This window comes from Sinohyriopsis cumingii, chromosome 19 (assembly GCF_028554795.1).
Source record: "Sinohyriopsis cumingii isolate HCF-2022 chromosome 19, ASM2855479v2, whole genome shotgun sequence".
In the NCBI taxonomy this organism is placed as follows: domain Eukaryota; kingdom Metazoa; phylum Mollusca; class Bivalvia; order Unionida; family Unionidae; genus Sinohyriopsis; species Sinohyriopsis cumingii.
Genome location: NC_142979.1, coordinates 39,362,319 through 39,375,518, shown reverse-complemented (window position 1 = coordinate 39,375,518; position 13,200 = coordinate 39,362,319). Strand labels below are relative to the sequence as shown.

The 13,200-nt window shown below is 36.4% G+C and overlaps 1 protein-coding gene across 5 annotated transcripts in view; it reads left to right on the top strand.

Annotated features, from left to right (window-relative positions):
- The window catches only part of LOC149775534 (uncharacterized), a 133,415-nt gene extending 131,921 nt beyond the window's left edge, over window positions 1-1,494 (top strand). For all 5 annotated transcript variants that reach the window (XM_089943297.1, XM_089943293.1, XM_089943294.1 and 2 more), the window contains one exon: window positions 10-1,494. In XM_089943297.1, the coding sequence (XP_089799423.1) occupies window positions 82-1,353 (1,272 nt within the window). In that variant the 5' untranslated portion in view covers window positions 10-81 and the 3' untranslated portion in view covers window positions 1,354-1,494. The remainder of the gene's footprint in view (window positions 1-9) is intronic.
- The last annotated feature ends 11,706 nt before the right edge of the window (window positions 1,495-13,200 follow it).

Below are 13,200 nucleotides of genomic sequence, written 5' to 3'. Positions count from 1 at the left end.
ATTTCACAGGTCAATCGAACGTTTAACTGAACAGCAGTCACCGAATGGTCAGCACCTGGAGTAGAGAACGAACCAATAAAGATGACCGTTTACAGAAGGGTTTTAAGGACATGTTTCAGTAAATACAAGTATTTACTTGCGATTTTACTTTTGCTTTGCATTTGTTCAGGAACTATATTGAAAATGTTTCAGTTTCACAATTATGTTTGGACAAGACAGAACGTTTCCTGTGCAACCTGTGGTCAATATAAGCAAAGCCAGAATCAGACGCCGTTCGAAGACTTGGAATTATATCTTCGTATGGGTAACAGATTCATGAAGCAGTATAACGAGTATCTGCTCCCAAGTTTGCGATACTTTTGGCCTCGAAATGTGTCGATTGTAGTCATTCTTGATGAAGAAAGTGCACAGGATAAGGAACTAGCGAAATCATTATCAGAAACATATCCTTACCCAAGAATTGAATATCAAAGTCCAATCGATCCGGGTATTTATCACGGAGTCGGGCATGAAAGGATGCAGAGAGATTACTTCTACCCCGAGAACAACACCAAAAAATCATACGTGGGCTATTTGGATACGGATTCTGTATTCGTGACCAGAGTGATACCGGATCTCTTATTTGAAGAAGGAAAACCTATAGTCATCGGAAACTATGGAAAAAGGGATACCGACTGGTGGAGTCAGGCAGCGATGACCACTGAGGCCATATTTAAATCCAAAGAAGTTATGAAATGCATGGCTTACTTTCCCGTTATAATGAAGGTCTCTCATATCATTGAACTCCGAGGGTATCTAGAAAGACTCCATAATAAGCCTTTTGATGAGATTTACAGACAGTTTTCGGCGAGGCCTATATCCCAGTTCAATCTTATGTGCCAATACATATGGATATTCCATAAAGACGAATACAAGTTTTATTTTCATTTGTGGTCCTATAACAATGGTATCTGGCAGGGAGAGGATAATTCCCCCGGAAGGCAGCCTTATGAATTCTACCTAACCAATGTAACCGAGGAACAGAAGGTGCCAAAGCCAAGGGCGGCCATACACTATCGTTACCATTATAGTGTCAACTGGGAAAAATCCGCAACGTATATAGATGTACTCAAAACAGGAATTTGTTTTTCTGGTGGTTTTGATCTCTGTCCTGATCAATGTAAACACCTGAATCAGACTGCACTACACAAACAACTTTACTTTTTTGAATACAATGACTGGTCATGGGACAAGCGGTGTCTCGATGCACAAAGGAAGCATTATGCAAAGGTGGCCGAGAAACGGAACGCTGAAGTAGATAGTGACCTGAAAATATCTTGTGTTGAAGTTGACAAGCTGTTGTTTACACCTTGAGATAAGTTTCAGGCAGAAATGCTTGTACTTTCATGTTTGAAAATTCCATCATGGGTAGTTGCAGCCCGCATTTTGCTCTTAGAACCTTTATGTGAATGAAACAAAATTTGTTTTATATTCAGTAAATATTTTACATTTGTATGGTGACGTCCTCTTGTCTATAATCAGCAAACCGAACTAAATTGTGATACTCTATGCTCATTATAGATGTAAATGAAAGAATTTAAATGAAATCAAGAAGTTAATTATTTCTCTACAATGCAAAGTGAAACTTCGAAAGACACTGACAATAATATGAATTAAATCATAAAGTTGTCCTAAATGTCATATCACATGTAAGAAATATAGAATGTTTGCATATGAGTTCGAATAGTCTTGAATGCCCACGTGTACCACAATAATGCAATCCAGAATGCCTTTGAATGTGTTCACAATAATTCCAAAATAGTATATTAATCCAACGTCTATGAGAACTTAGCAATTCCAATTAATATATTTAAATAAATAAGATGCTGCAACAAAAACTACGTGGACAATAACTATAATACCGTAGATACTAAATTATCCACGCTGAGAGCCGAGTATGACGTTCACGTAAATTTGTTCTTATATAACAAAAACTTAATAAAATCGCAGATTTCTTTGGCACCCAGTTAACTGTTGACTTGAAACTCTCTGATATTAACAAAAACCTCGATGGTATTAAGACAGCTATGTCAGATATTGAAACGATCAATAAAACTAGATGTCATAAGTGAGATTCTTGATGTCTTTATATAAAAATTCTGATTAAAATTCCCCACAAGCAGATTACCAACAACGCATACACAGTGTCATCAGGATTCTCAACATGGTCACAGCATAATAACACTATCAAACATACCGCAGAAATCAATGGTGTGTATAGTCTGACTGTGTTCAGCCATGCAAAATTTAGTATACACACTACATATCCCTGGCGTCATTCAACCGATTTGCTTTTAGAACCGTGTCTATTGTGTTAAATAGCGGAGACGAAGAAACACTTATACTGGAATCATCAGATGGTGTCTGGAATTTGTCGCTCAAAAACCTCAACTAATTGCTAAATAAAGTATAATAAGCACTTCAATCGACGTACACAAATTTAGGAACGAACAACTGCGTGAATAACAGGCTAAAGTAAAAGATATCGTTGACGACTATACAATTAAAGTAACAAATACAGTAGACGCTCAGTTGTTATTGACAATGTTGTTTATTCAGCGTCTGTTTTATAGCCAGAACTGGCGTAACCTTATCAGCGCTAACGCCATTGTTGGCAGTTGTGACAATTTGTGTTTCAAACACAACAACGATTACTGGTCTTTTTAATATCATCGTGAAAATATATACGTGCACTAATGCAAAATTACGCAATTATGCAGTAAAATTGCATACAGCAACGCTAGTATACTCTAAATTATCCTCGTTGACATCATCAAGCTTTAACGACGGCGCAATGTCAGATCTTGAGTTTGACGCGATGGTTAAAATCTACAAGGAAGTGGATTTAGATAATCGGGAATTAAATAGCAATGAGAGAACTTCCTCAACAGATCTCCACGAATACAACACCGTTGATAACCACGATTGTAACAAGATAACCGGGTGGGATATTTCGGATTAACAACAGAACACGTTTTGACGACACATATATGGTTTAATGTAGCGATTTATGTGAGTAGTGGATTATGAAGATGTGTGCGTATTTATAATCCAAATATTGGATCTGTTTAAAAAAAAAAAAACTCAGTTTCAAAGATGGAAAAAAATATACAAATAAATTTAGGTCAGTAACCCTAAAACACAGGATAAATGATTTCACAAATGATTCAATAATGGAAAGATGAATATAGTTCACTCAAATAGTAAACAATGTAAGTCTTTACATATAGTAAAAAATGTATTCGCTCAGGTAGCGAAATTATGTCACTAAACAAGAACGGATATACAATCTATCCTTCCAGTCCTGAATAATACACTGGGTCTTACTAACCCAAAATTAGCATACAGCTAAAAATACATGTGTGGAGATGCACTCCGTCACCCGTGCACCATATCCGCTCCACAGCTCCTCCGAATCAATTTCACAACCAATATAGACTCCGGACTATGATCACTTGAAATATTAGACCCTCCGGACACTTGAAATATTAGACCCTCCGGACCCCCTGGTCCTTTGACGGCTCTACAGCTGGGTCACCTTAGTCCCTCTGGTCCCTCCGGACGCTAGACATTAGACGCTCCGGCACCTTAAACGCTCCGGACACACGGACGTTTCTACACTCTGACAACACCGGACACCCCGGATATTCCTACCATCAAAACCTCACACTCACTCAGCTGAAAATATACCCGATACAGTGTACTACACTTGATACAGACATAACGTAAGGACGTTATACATGGTAAGTTAAAAAGATTATATTATAATGGCAATTACAAAACAGAGGTTCAATAGTAAACCTAACCCTGCTTGATAAGACAATAGTAAACAATTCTTTTAAAAAATGTAGCTTTACATTACCAATATAAGTTCTGCACTACGTCGCAACAAGAATAAAAAATGCACGCATTATGGTATGTAAAGAAAACTATAACAAACATGCAAAGGCAAATATGGTAATACACTAGTTATCACTTAAAACCCAAAACATTACCTACCCCTACAGCTGGAGTTGTGCGAATCCTTTTAGCAGGCCGCTTGCTGACAAAACCATTAGTATTGTAAAGGTCCTTTACATGTAGTAACGTATTTATACCTTTAGAATTTTCGTTATTCTTTATCAAAGGCACCTTGCACGTGTGGCATAGGACGAATCGTACTCACGATTTCGAAATACATAGACCATATTATAATCACCCTCGGGTATCGTTGTACAGAGAAAAGAAACGAAACCCGAGTACATGTATTTAATTAACAACATTTACACCATTCCGTGACAACGATGATATCAGTAAACTCAACCAACCCTGAATTTAGCGTCAATTTTCCAACCGCAATTCCAGTGAAACAAATAGCTCTTACACAATTGCGAATATAATACAGCTGGCCTAATATTCGACCAAACTCATTTGGCGATTACCAGCAAATAATTATCTTCTGTTTGCTAATAGAAATCTCGAAGATGGAATACCGACAGGCTATTATCCAATGGAACAAATCAATGATGATTTTCAGCGGAGAATATAATATATAACAAAAACTCTGTGTGTGTGTGTGTCTGTGTGTGTGTCTGTGTGTATCTGTGTGTGTGTCTGTGTCTGTGTGTGTTTGTGTGTGTGTTGTGTGTGTGTTTGTGATTTGGATTTTTAACGTAGCTTTAACAATTTTTCATTCGTATCGCTACGATGTATGCAGTGTAACAGTTTCTAGTGATGTCTAGCACTGGGGCATCATGCCGCAGACATGTAGCATGATGTCCCACCCAGTCACATTATCCTGACACCAGGCCGACCACTCCTAACACTAACCTCTTTATGCTGAGTGCCAAGCGATGCAACCGTTAGTATAATTTTTATAAGCCTTTGGTAAGACTCGACCGGGGATCGAACCCACGACCTCCCGCATCCGAGGAGGACGCTCTAACCACTAGACCACAGGAGATGTCTGTAACAACAAGAGAATCAAAAATAGCTATAACGGTTTATGAACCAGCTTTGTCGGCCGCGATAGAGATAAATTCGACGTATTACGCCACTGATATGTATTCGTCGTAAATCAGGTCAGTGTAGGGTTAGCCTGAAGTAGCACCGCCGGCGGCTACACAGATACCTCAGTCTGTGCGATCTGATTTTACTTCGGATAAAAGCTGGTACTGGGGAATGACTACAGAATATGAAATCAATCCGTTGTGGAAAGATATAAAAGCTAACCCAGACGGAGGTGTTTTTCAACCCTTTTATATAACTGAACCATGGTGGATATATGGAATACCAAAAAGGCCATATATCGCCAATGATATCAAGATTACTTCCAGCGATATTAATCATGAACATGAACAACATCGAGAAAACATGCGCCAATTACTTACAGAGTATCTTTTTGATGTGACATCTACAAGCGAGTAATTCATTAAGCAAATATAAAGATTAAATCAAATTGTATTTGATCTTGAATCTGTTTATCGAAGTATTATGCAGACGGTAATTAATACAACAGTCCGAAATAAACAACATTTTTCAAAAATTATTCAATAACAGAAGCAGATCTACTGACATTTAATTTTCCTGGATATAACACAGCCGAACTAAAGAAATCAGTCAGTGATATCATCATGAATGTTTTCCTAAAATACTTGAAGAGAGAAAATAAAAATCCACCAGCAGGTATTCTCCGGTATAACAATAATCAGCACGACAAAGATCGGCATATTTTATCCGGAATCTTGTAATAAATATTAATTATTTATTGTCAATTTCATATAATATCCATATATTAAATGTGATCGTATCTCATTACTATGCGATGTTTTATTTTGGTAATTTTTCTTTGCTCACACGAATAAACTGTATTGCATACATCGGATGCAATGGTCACACCACAGCCTTCATTAACATATTTGTATTAATGAGCAAGTCATGTGGAGAGATAAATAACGTAACCTTGCGACTTGGATTTCCTTGTCTCGGTATAAACCCCAACATAGATTCTATATATCTAACATTCGTATATTAATTTATGAGAGTAATACGTTTCTTCCCAACAGTAAATAACCAATATTATTATCAGTACCAACTTTTTTTTAGTCGACTGCGTCTGATAACACCAACACGAGATGCTTCATAATTATTGATGATAGGATGTCTCACAAACTCTTTATGCTCCATTTATATATAATATTATTTATCTAAACTATTATTTTCAAAATCTGGCTAGATAGTTTTTCACATTTCTTATAACTCTATTATTGTCGGTGATTTTAAAAAATCATCATATCGTTTTAGCACTCTGTATTTTTTACCACAACATTGAACACACAACTGCGTTTCTCCTCTAACTCTAACACCACACCGTAATCACGGTTTTGGTCCTAGACTTCCTCTTCGTACACTTTGTAGGTGAAGTCCACATAATTCGTTTGCACAGGCTTTGTTACAGGAAGTTGTAAAGCCTATAATTAGCAACCTAAATTTGTACTTTGTTTGAATTATTATATATCATCTTTTAATTTAAATACTTGTCTCAATTATATGGAGATATTATCAGCAATTAAGTTCAAACCCTCTGAATACAGATTCGATCTTGACAGAAGAACCTTTGACTTACCGATGCGAGCTCTGGTTGATCCGATAAAAGCTCTGATTAATAGTATTCGAAATATTAAAAGAGTGCATCTCAAGTGTAGACAACATTTAAAATCATACGCAATGACGAAGTCATAGCCGATGGTGTCTACGATGCTACAATAAACGATGATCGAGTGAAAACGATTATTAACTATCTTAACGATCAAAGATATTTTTCAGAATAAAGTTTATTGTAGTAGCAAAAACAGACAATAACACTTGAATTATCTGCGACAAACGTAACCCTGTCTTCTTAATAAAACAATCGAACTATTAAGTAAAAATTACAAGGCACAAATGCTGACTGGTATTAACAAACCGTATTATGAAAGAGCATATCCTGTGACAGCGGTTATTTATGGAATTTATCCGCTAAATGACAATCCAAACATTAATGATCTTGCGCCGATGAAATTATCAAAAAATAAATTTCGTTGCCGAACAAGTAGAGGAACATTTTACTAACGCGATACGTGGAAACGGTTTAACGGACCAGCGACGTGAAGTATCTGTATCAAAGAAAAATTAAGTTTGATCAGTTTGTAAGATCTGTGTCAGGTCCGAACAATTGCTGATTAATTGCTTTACCGTTCCGTCAGTCGCGACTCATTTTACTCAGAAAAAAAGTCCTGGAAACCAACTCGGTTTGATTTTCTTCAAAAAATACAACGTAGTTGTACAGAATATGGACACGGTGAATTGTGGAATAATTGATACGATTATAGAGATATTATCTAGGTTGATATGGTCACATGTTATCCGGGACGTTTGCTTGGTATGGGAGAATGTTCTGTATATTTTAGCAGATTTAGACATCCCACACACGAGATGACCAGAGTATCAATAAATGGACCATTACCTGATTTTGACCTGAGTTTGCTAAAGGTCTTCATCCGATTTATTATATCTGGTTTGGTAAACACTTTTCAGAAAAGATGTGGTCACCAATAGTTTTATTAAGATATATGCTCGATTTTAAAATACTGATATCGCTGATTTTAAGTGAAGCAATTATATCGTATCGTTCTCAGAAACAAGTTTGGTTACCGTCACAAAAGGAGTATTTTGAAGATCCTTATATAACTGATTATGAAAATAAAATAGCAATGGACCTTGGCTGAAAAATATTCACCTATGGAGGATCATATCGTCATAAACGACATTGTACAAGACTAATTATATATGAAGCTGAGTTAGATTTTATAATTGCTGATACAACGAATAAAAATACGTTTATAAGTCGAGAAACAGTTTTCATGCCAAATGGAACTGAATTAGGTACAATTGTGAGTTATATGGATGATGAGTCACAGTTTACTCATTTAAGATCTTCAATGCTCGCGTCCGTTTCGATAAATTTTCTGAGTTTGCTGTCAGAGTCGCTGCGGATTCATTTTATATCTATAAGAATACAAAATTGATAGAACAACTACATATCGGCACTTATGCATTATGGGGTGAATGGAAAATAAACCGAGAGAATATACTTGATTATTCTGAATCCGCTAATGTTTCGATTAAAGATATTTATTACCATAAAATTCAAATATCAAATTTGTCATCAGCACCATCGGTGTATGATCTTGTAGTAGACATAAACAGTTTATCTCAATGGACCGGGAGTTGTGGTAAAACAAATCTTTTGGTCGAATTATTTTGGAATTTTGATATAATTGTATTAACACCTACATACAGACTCGCAAGAGAAATGAGAGAGAGAGAAAAATTCAATCATGCACTTATCATAATTTTTTTTGATGGAAGGGAGATAAATGGACTCATGAACGAACGGTCGAAAAATATATTACATGGATTATTGTTTGGGATGAATTATGTACAGTGTCGCTGTAAACGCTAGCATATTTCTTGATTGGCTTTTATTGAAGAATACTCCTATAATAATGTGTGACCATCATGGTCAACCACCATCTTTTGTTGGATTCTCTCCACATTAATGGTTAAAGAATTGTGTATCTTATTATGAAGAAATAACTGATGATCATAGAGCGCTTGATCCAAATTTTAAGGGAGTTTAATAAATTAATCAGACTACAAACAAAATAAATAATGTGACCTAATGAAATAATTTCAAAAGCTTCTATAAACGATTTTCTACAAGTGTGGAGACCAAATGATTTGATAGTTGCAAGTAGAAAGATAGTTCGTGACACACTTCAACAGCGGTTATTTCAGTTACATAAAGAACAAAAATTCAAATTTACCCGTACCATTGTGTTATATACCGGTTCACGACTGCAGAATATCGAAGTTGATATACCGGGTTATAACGATGGACAACATTATTTGGACACTAGGATAGGCAATGACAATACAGTCATTCAAGGGTTAACTATTTATGATACACGAGTTTGGATCGTCGATGATCGCATCGAATGGTCAAACTTAGTTTACCTCGCAGTGTCTCTAGTCAGAAAAATATCTCATCTGCGGAGAATTGTCATAGACTTCACAGAAACTGCTGGCGTTGTTATTGACAATGATATAGTAAGAAAAAAAATTAATTAGTGATAAACAATGTGACAAAAAAATTTGATATCAATGCTGAATTTATCATGACGTTAAAACAACGACACAATAATCATTGTGCTGATATTGTGTTGTACAGCAACATTCTTAATAATCCAAGACAATTTACCGCAGATAGAAATAATTGTAGTCTTGGTCATACACGAGAAAATACAATGCTGACCTGTATTGGGTGTAGGGGTGCTAGTTTACAAAAGTGATCGCGGTGGCAATTGTGTATCTTCAGGAATTACTTGTAATTGTTCACGTACAAATCCACGTTGACGAGCAGTTTAATCTAGTCGGTAGATTGCAGGTCAGCTCGTGGATCTTACCACGCTAGAAATTGTATGTGTTGTAAAACTCCAAATAGTCGCTCTTTTTTTACCACCTTCAAGTTCACCGGGTTCATATAAGAATCTTACAGTCACATTACCTAATATTGGTTGTTTTGAAAATTCGTGTCATTGTATTGGTATGTTTTTTTTAAATCTCATTAACGGGTTTATGGCGGTTGTTCGAATAATTTCATTATTTAACGCAGCTATCACACTTGGTAATGTTGCAACCCATTCACGAGGTGTCATATCTTTCTGAATTATTTCCTTCGTGTATTGATATCCAAGTAACTGCTCAGCAAGCGTTCGATTAAATCGTTCAACAATTGCCTGATCATGATGAATTACAGTATGCCCTCGTCTAATTATGACCTTGAAATTTCTTGCCAGGATCAACCTGTAATAGTTGTGGCGATTCCAGGGGTCCTCGCCGATAAATTCGTTCAAACGCAGAACTTCAGTTGCTGTTTTGTTAATAACTGTTCTGCTTTCTTACATCTACTTACAATGTCAAAGACAGTCAACGCGTATTTGTATGTTAATTGTATCTTATAGGCCTTGATACAATCAATGGATGAGACTGATTTAATTACAACAGCAGAGGGGGAGCGACCTCAATGAAGCGTCACGGTGGGTAAACACGCGCGCATACTTTTTAAAAAAAAAACACTAACGTCAACAATAAAATAACAAAAAATCTAACCTAATTAGAGAAACTCTCGGTTAGTTAGAAGGTTTGGTTTGGCGTTATTGACCTTGTAATTTCATTTTCGTAGGAAGCTTTTTTCAAAAATGGACCTTACAGCAAGAGGTCTGTTCACCTCCTCCACTATTGTAGCCAAGGAATGGCTATATCGTTTACAATGGTTCTTGAACGAAACGTATCTATCTAATCGTATTTGTGAACATCAGTGTGCATCGTTTGCAGATTAGTCACCTTGGATATTTAAGTATATTTGGTAATCCTGAAGCAAGCGATAAAGTAGTTGGGACTCAATTGAGAGAATTAAACGCAAGAGGATATATGGAAGGAAATGTGGGAATCAAATACAATGAAAAATAGATCAAACAAACGCAGATACTGAAATGTCAAGCATTCAAAAAGGATCTGTATGGTCAAATGAAAGAAAATGGGTGAAGCATGTGTGCATTGTTGGAAAATAGAAATGATTAACAAAAGTCATTTAAGCTATAGCAAATCAAAATAAGTGAAATCTTATAAAAGGGTCTAGAAAGTTTATGAAAGGTCTAGAAAGTTTATAAAAGCTCTAGAAAGTTTATAAAGGAAAAAATCTGCCTTATTGTAAGTCATACAAGGAATTATGCAATACGTCAGATGCATATGTAGCCTATCACTGCATCTTTCTCAGTGTCCCTGTAGAGTTGTAAGCCCATTGTTATTACCGCCAATGTCCATATAGGTTTCGATAATTTGTATTATATGATTCAATGGCAACATACAGCGCGACTTACTGGCGTTTTGCACTGATTCTAATATGTTCGAATAAATGACTCAAGAAAACGAACGCACACACGCACGCATTATTTCGCACACAAAAACGCGCCCAACACTGATTTACAAAGGTGGAACAGACAAATCTTGCGACAATGCGCTCTGTAGCAGCAGAGAGGGTGAAATTGCTTAAAAGTCCATTTTAAAAAAACTTCATACGAAAATAAATGAAAAATATAAGCGTTATAACGTCAAACCGAAGCTTCTAACCAGAACCGAGAGTTTCTCTAATTGGGTTAGTTTAGTTTGTTATTATATCTTTGTCGCTCGTGTTTTTCAAAACTTTGTATATGCTCTGTTTACCCATCGTGACACATATATGTGGTCGCAACCTCTATGCTGCTGTATTGTGTGAATATTAAATCATTATTATATCAACAATGGAATCTCGCACATCTAGATTTGCTCGACAGCGACTAGAGTCAATTAAAAAATATTTCCTTGTTCGTGATGCTGTCAAGCAGCAACTACAAGCTCGTCAAGAGTCTCAAGTGGAATTTGCAGAAGGTGCTGAACAATTATTTAAACCGGTTGCGAAGGCTACCGAAGGAGTTACAGAGGCTACCAAAAGCCTTCTTCCCACATGAGAGCAAACCGTTAAAGCAACTGGAAAAATAGCAGAAAGAACTAAAACAGCAAAAAAAGATTTTAAGAGAGCTTTCAGATGAAATAGCTGCTGCTCAATCCCTTAACAAAGTCAAGGAAGAAATGCTTGAAGGTATTGAACAAGCTCGTGCTGAAATAGGTGATATCGAAGAATTTATACCAGAAACAAAACAAGCAAGAATCAAAATTAAATCAAACATTAACTTTTCCGAGATGAATATTTCCTACATAAAAATACTGAAACTGTAAGGATACCTGCACCTGCCGTGCACAGTTATGGTAATAGAAGAACAATTTTGAAACCTGAGTACGCTTATGATTATGGAAGTCGAGAAACCTGGTACAAATAGATTTATAAAGTACACCGTGGAATCGTTGATGCGGTCAAAAAGATGAACCAAAATATATTGAATTTACTTATGGGATAAATAAACATCGTGAAAGTGTACAGCGACCACAAAAATGACAACAACAAAAAAAATAGTCAAAGCAACCAGTGCAAATGACAAGTGTGGAAGAACGAGAACCTACAGCAGAAGAAATAATTGATGAAGCTCAGGATAAATATTTTGGTCCAAAAACTGGAAGTGGTCTTATTACTTCATGTCCTAATAATATCCTCGCTGATGTTGAACGATTAGAAATTCTGACTGGCGGAAGACGAGCCGGTAATAAGTCTCCAGAAATCATTAATGAAGCAGCTGATATTTGTCAACGATTATTTACAGGCAGTATCATGGACGTTAATGTTTATCGGTCTCTCATTGATGAAATCACCGATGATCATCACAGTGATTGGGGGTATACAATTAGATCAGTGTCAAGAAAATAAGATTATTATACATAATGCTCAACGTAGACCTATAATGGTCAGGGTGATAAATTCGTGATTACCAACATACAAAGCGATCTACGGTGATGGACTCGGCGATGTTGTTCAGGGTCTCTTTAAAAAGATAGCTCCAAAAGCAATACCGATAGCAAAGTAACTGGGAGTGAAAGCTTTTCACGTTGTTTGTGATAAAGGTATTGGTGTTGTTGGGGATGTTGTTAGTAAAGTGTTCTCGGCAATCTGGGATAGAATGGCAAGATTAATACTACAAAAAACAGCCAGTAAAATTACCCAGCACTGAAGTTAAGACTGAAAATGTCAGTAAAAGAATAAATCAAACTGCAATCAAAAATTAGCAGAGTTAGCTGGTGTACCCATGTCAGAAAAAAAGGAAAGAAGAATAGCTGCTAGTATGATAGCAGGAAGTAGTCTTCGTGTTAGACGTTAACAGTTATAATAAAATGTTCAAACGTGTATCTGTTCCAGCATTTGACATAGATGCGAAAGTTCTCAAAGATGAATTGTTGTTGTTGTTGAGTTTAATTATAGTAGCGTTCGCACAATTGTGCATGTGCCACTTTTTCTGACTGCACCGCAGCCTGCAAGTTGTTCCTGGGGAAGGGGATGGTGCCACCTCCCCCCAGGCTTTTATGGATTCAAGGAACCCTGATAGTTTGGCCTCCATCTGTGGGTCCATAAAGGTCCCTACAGTTGAATGGTTG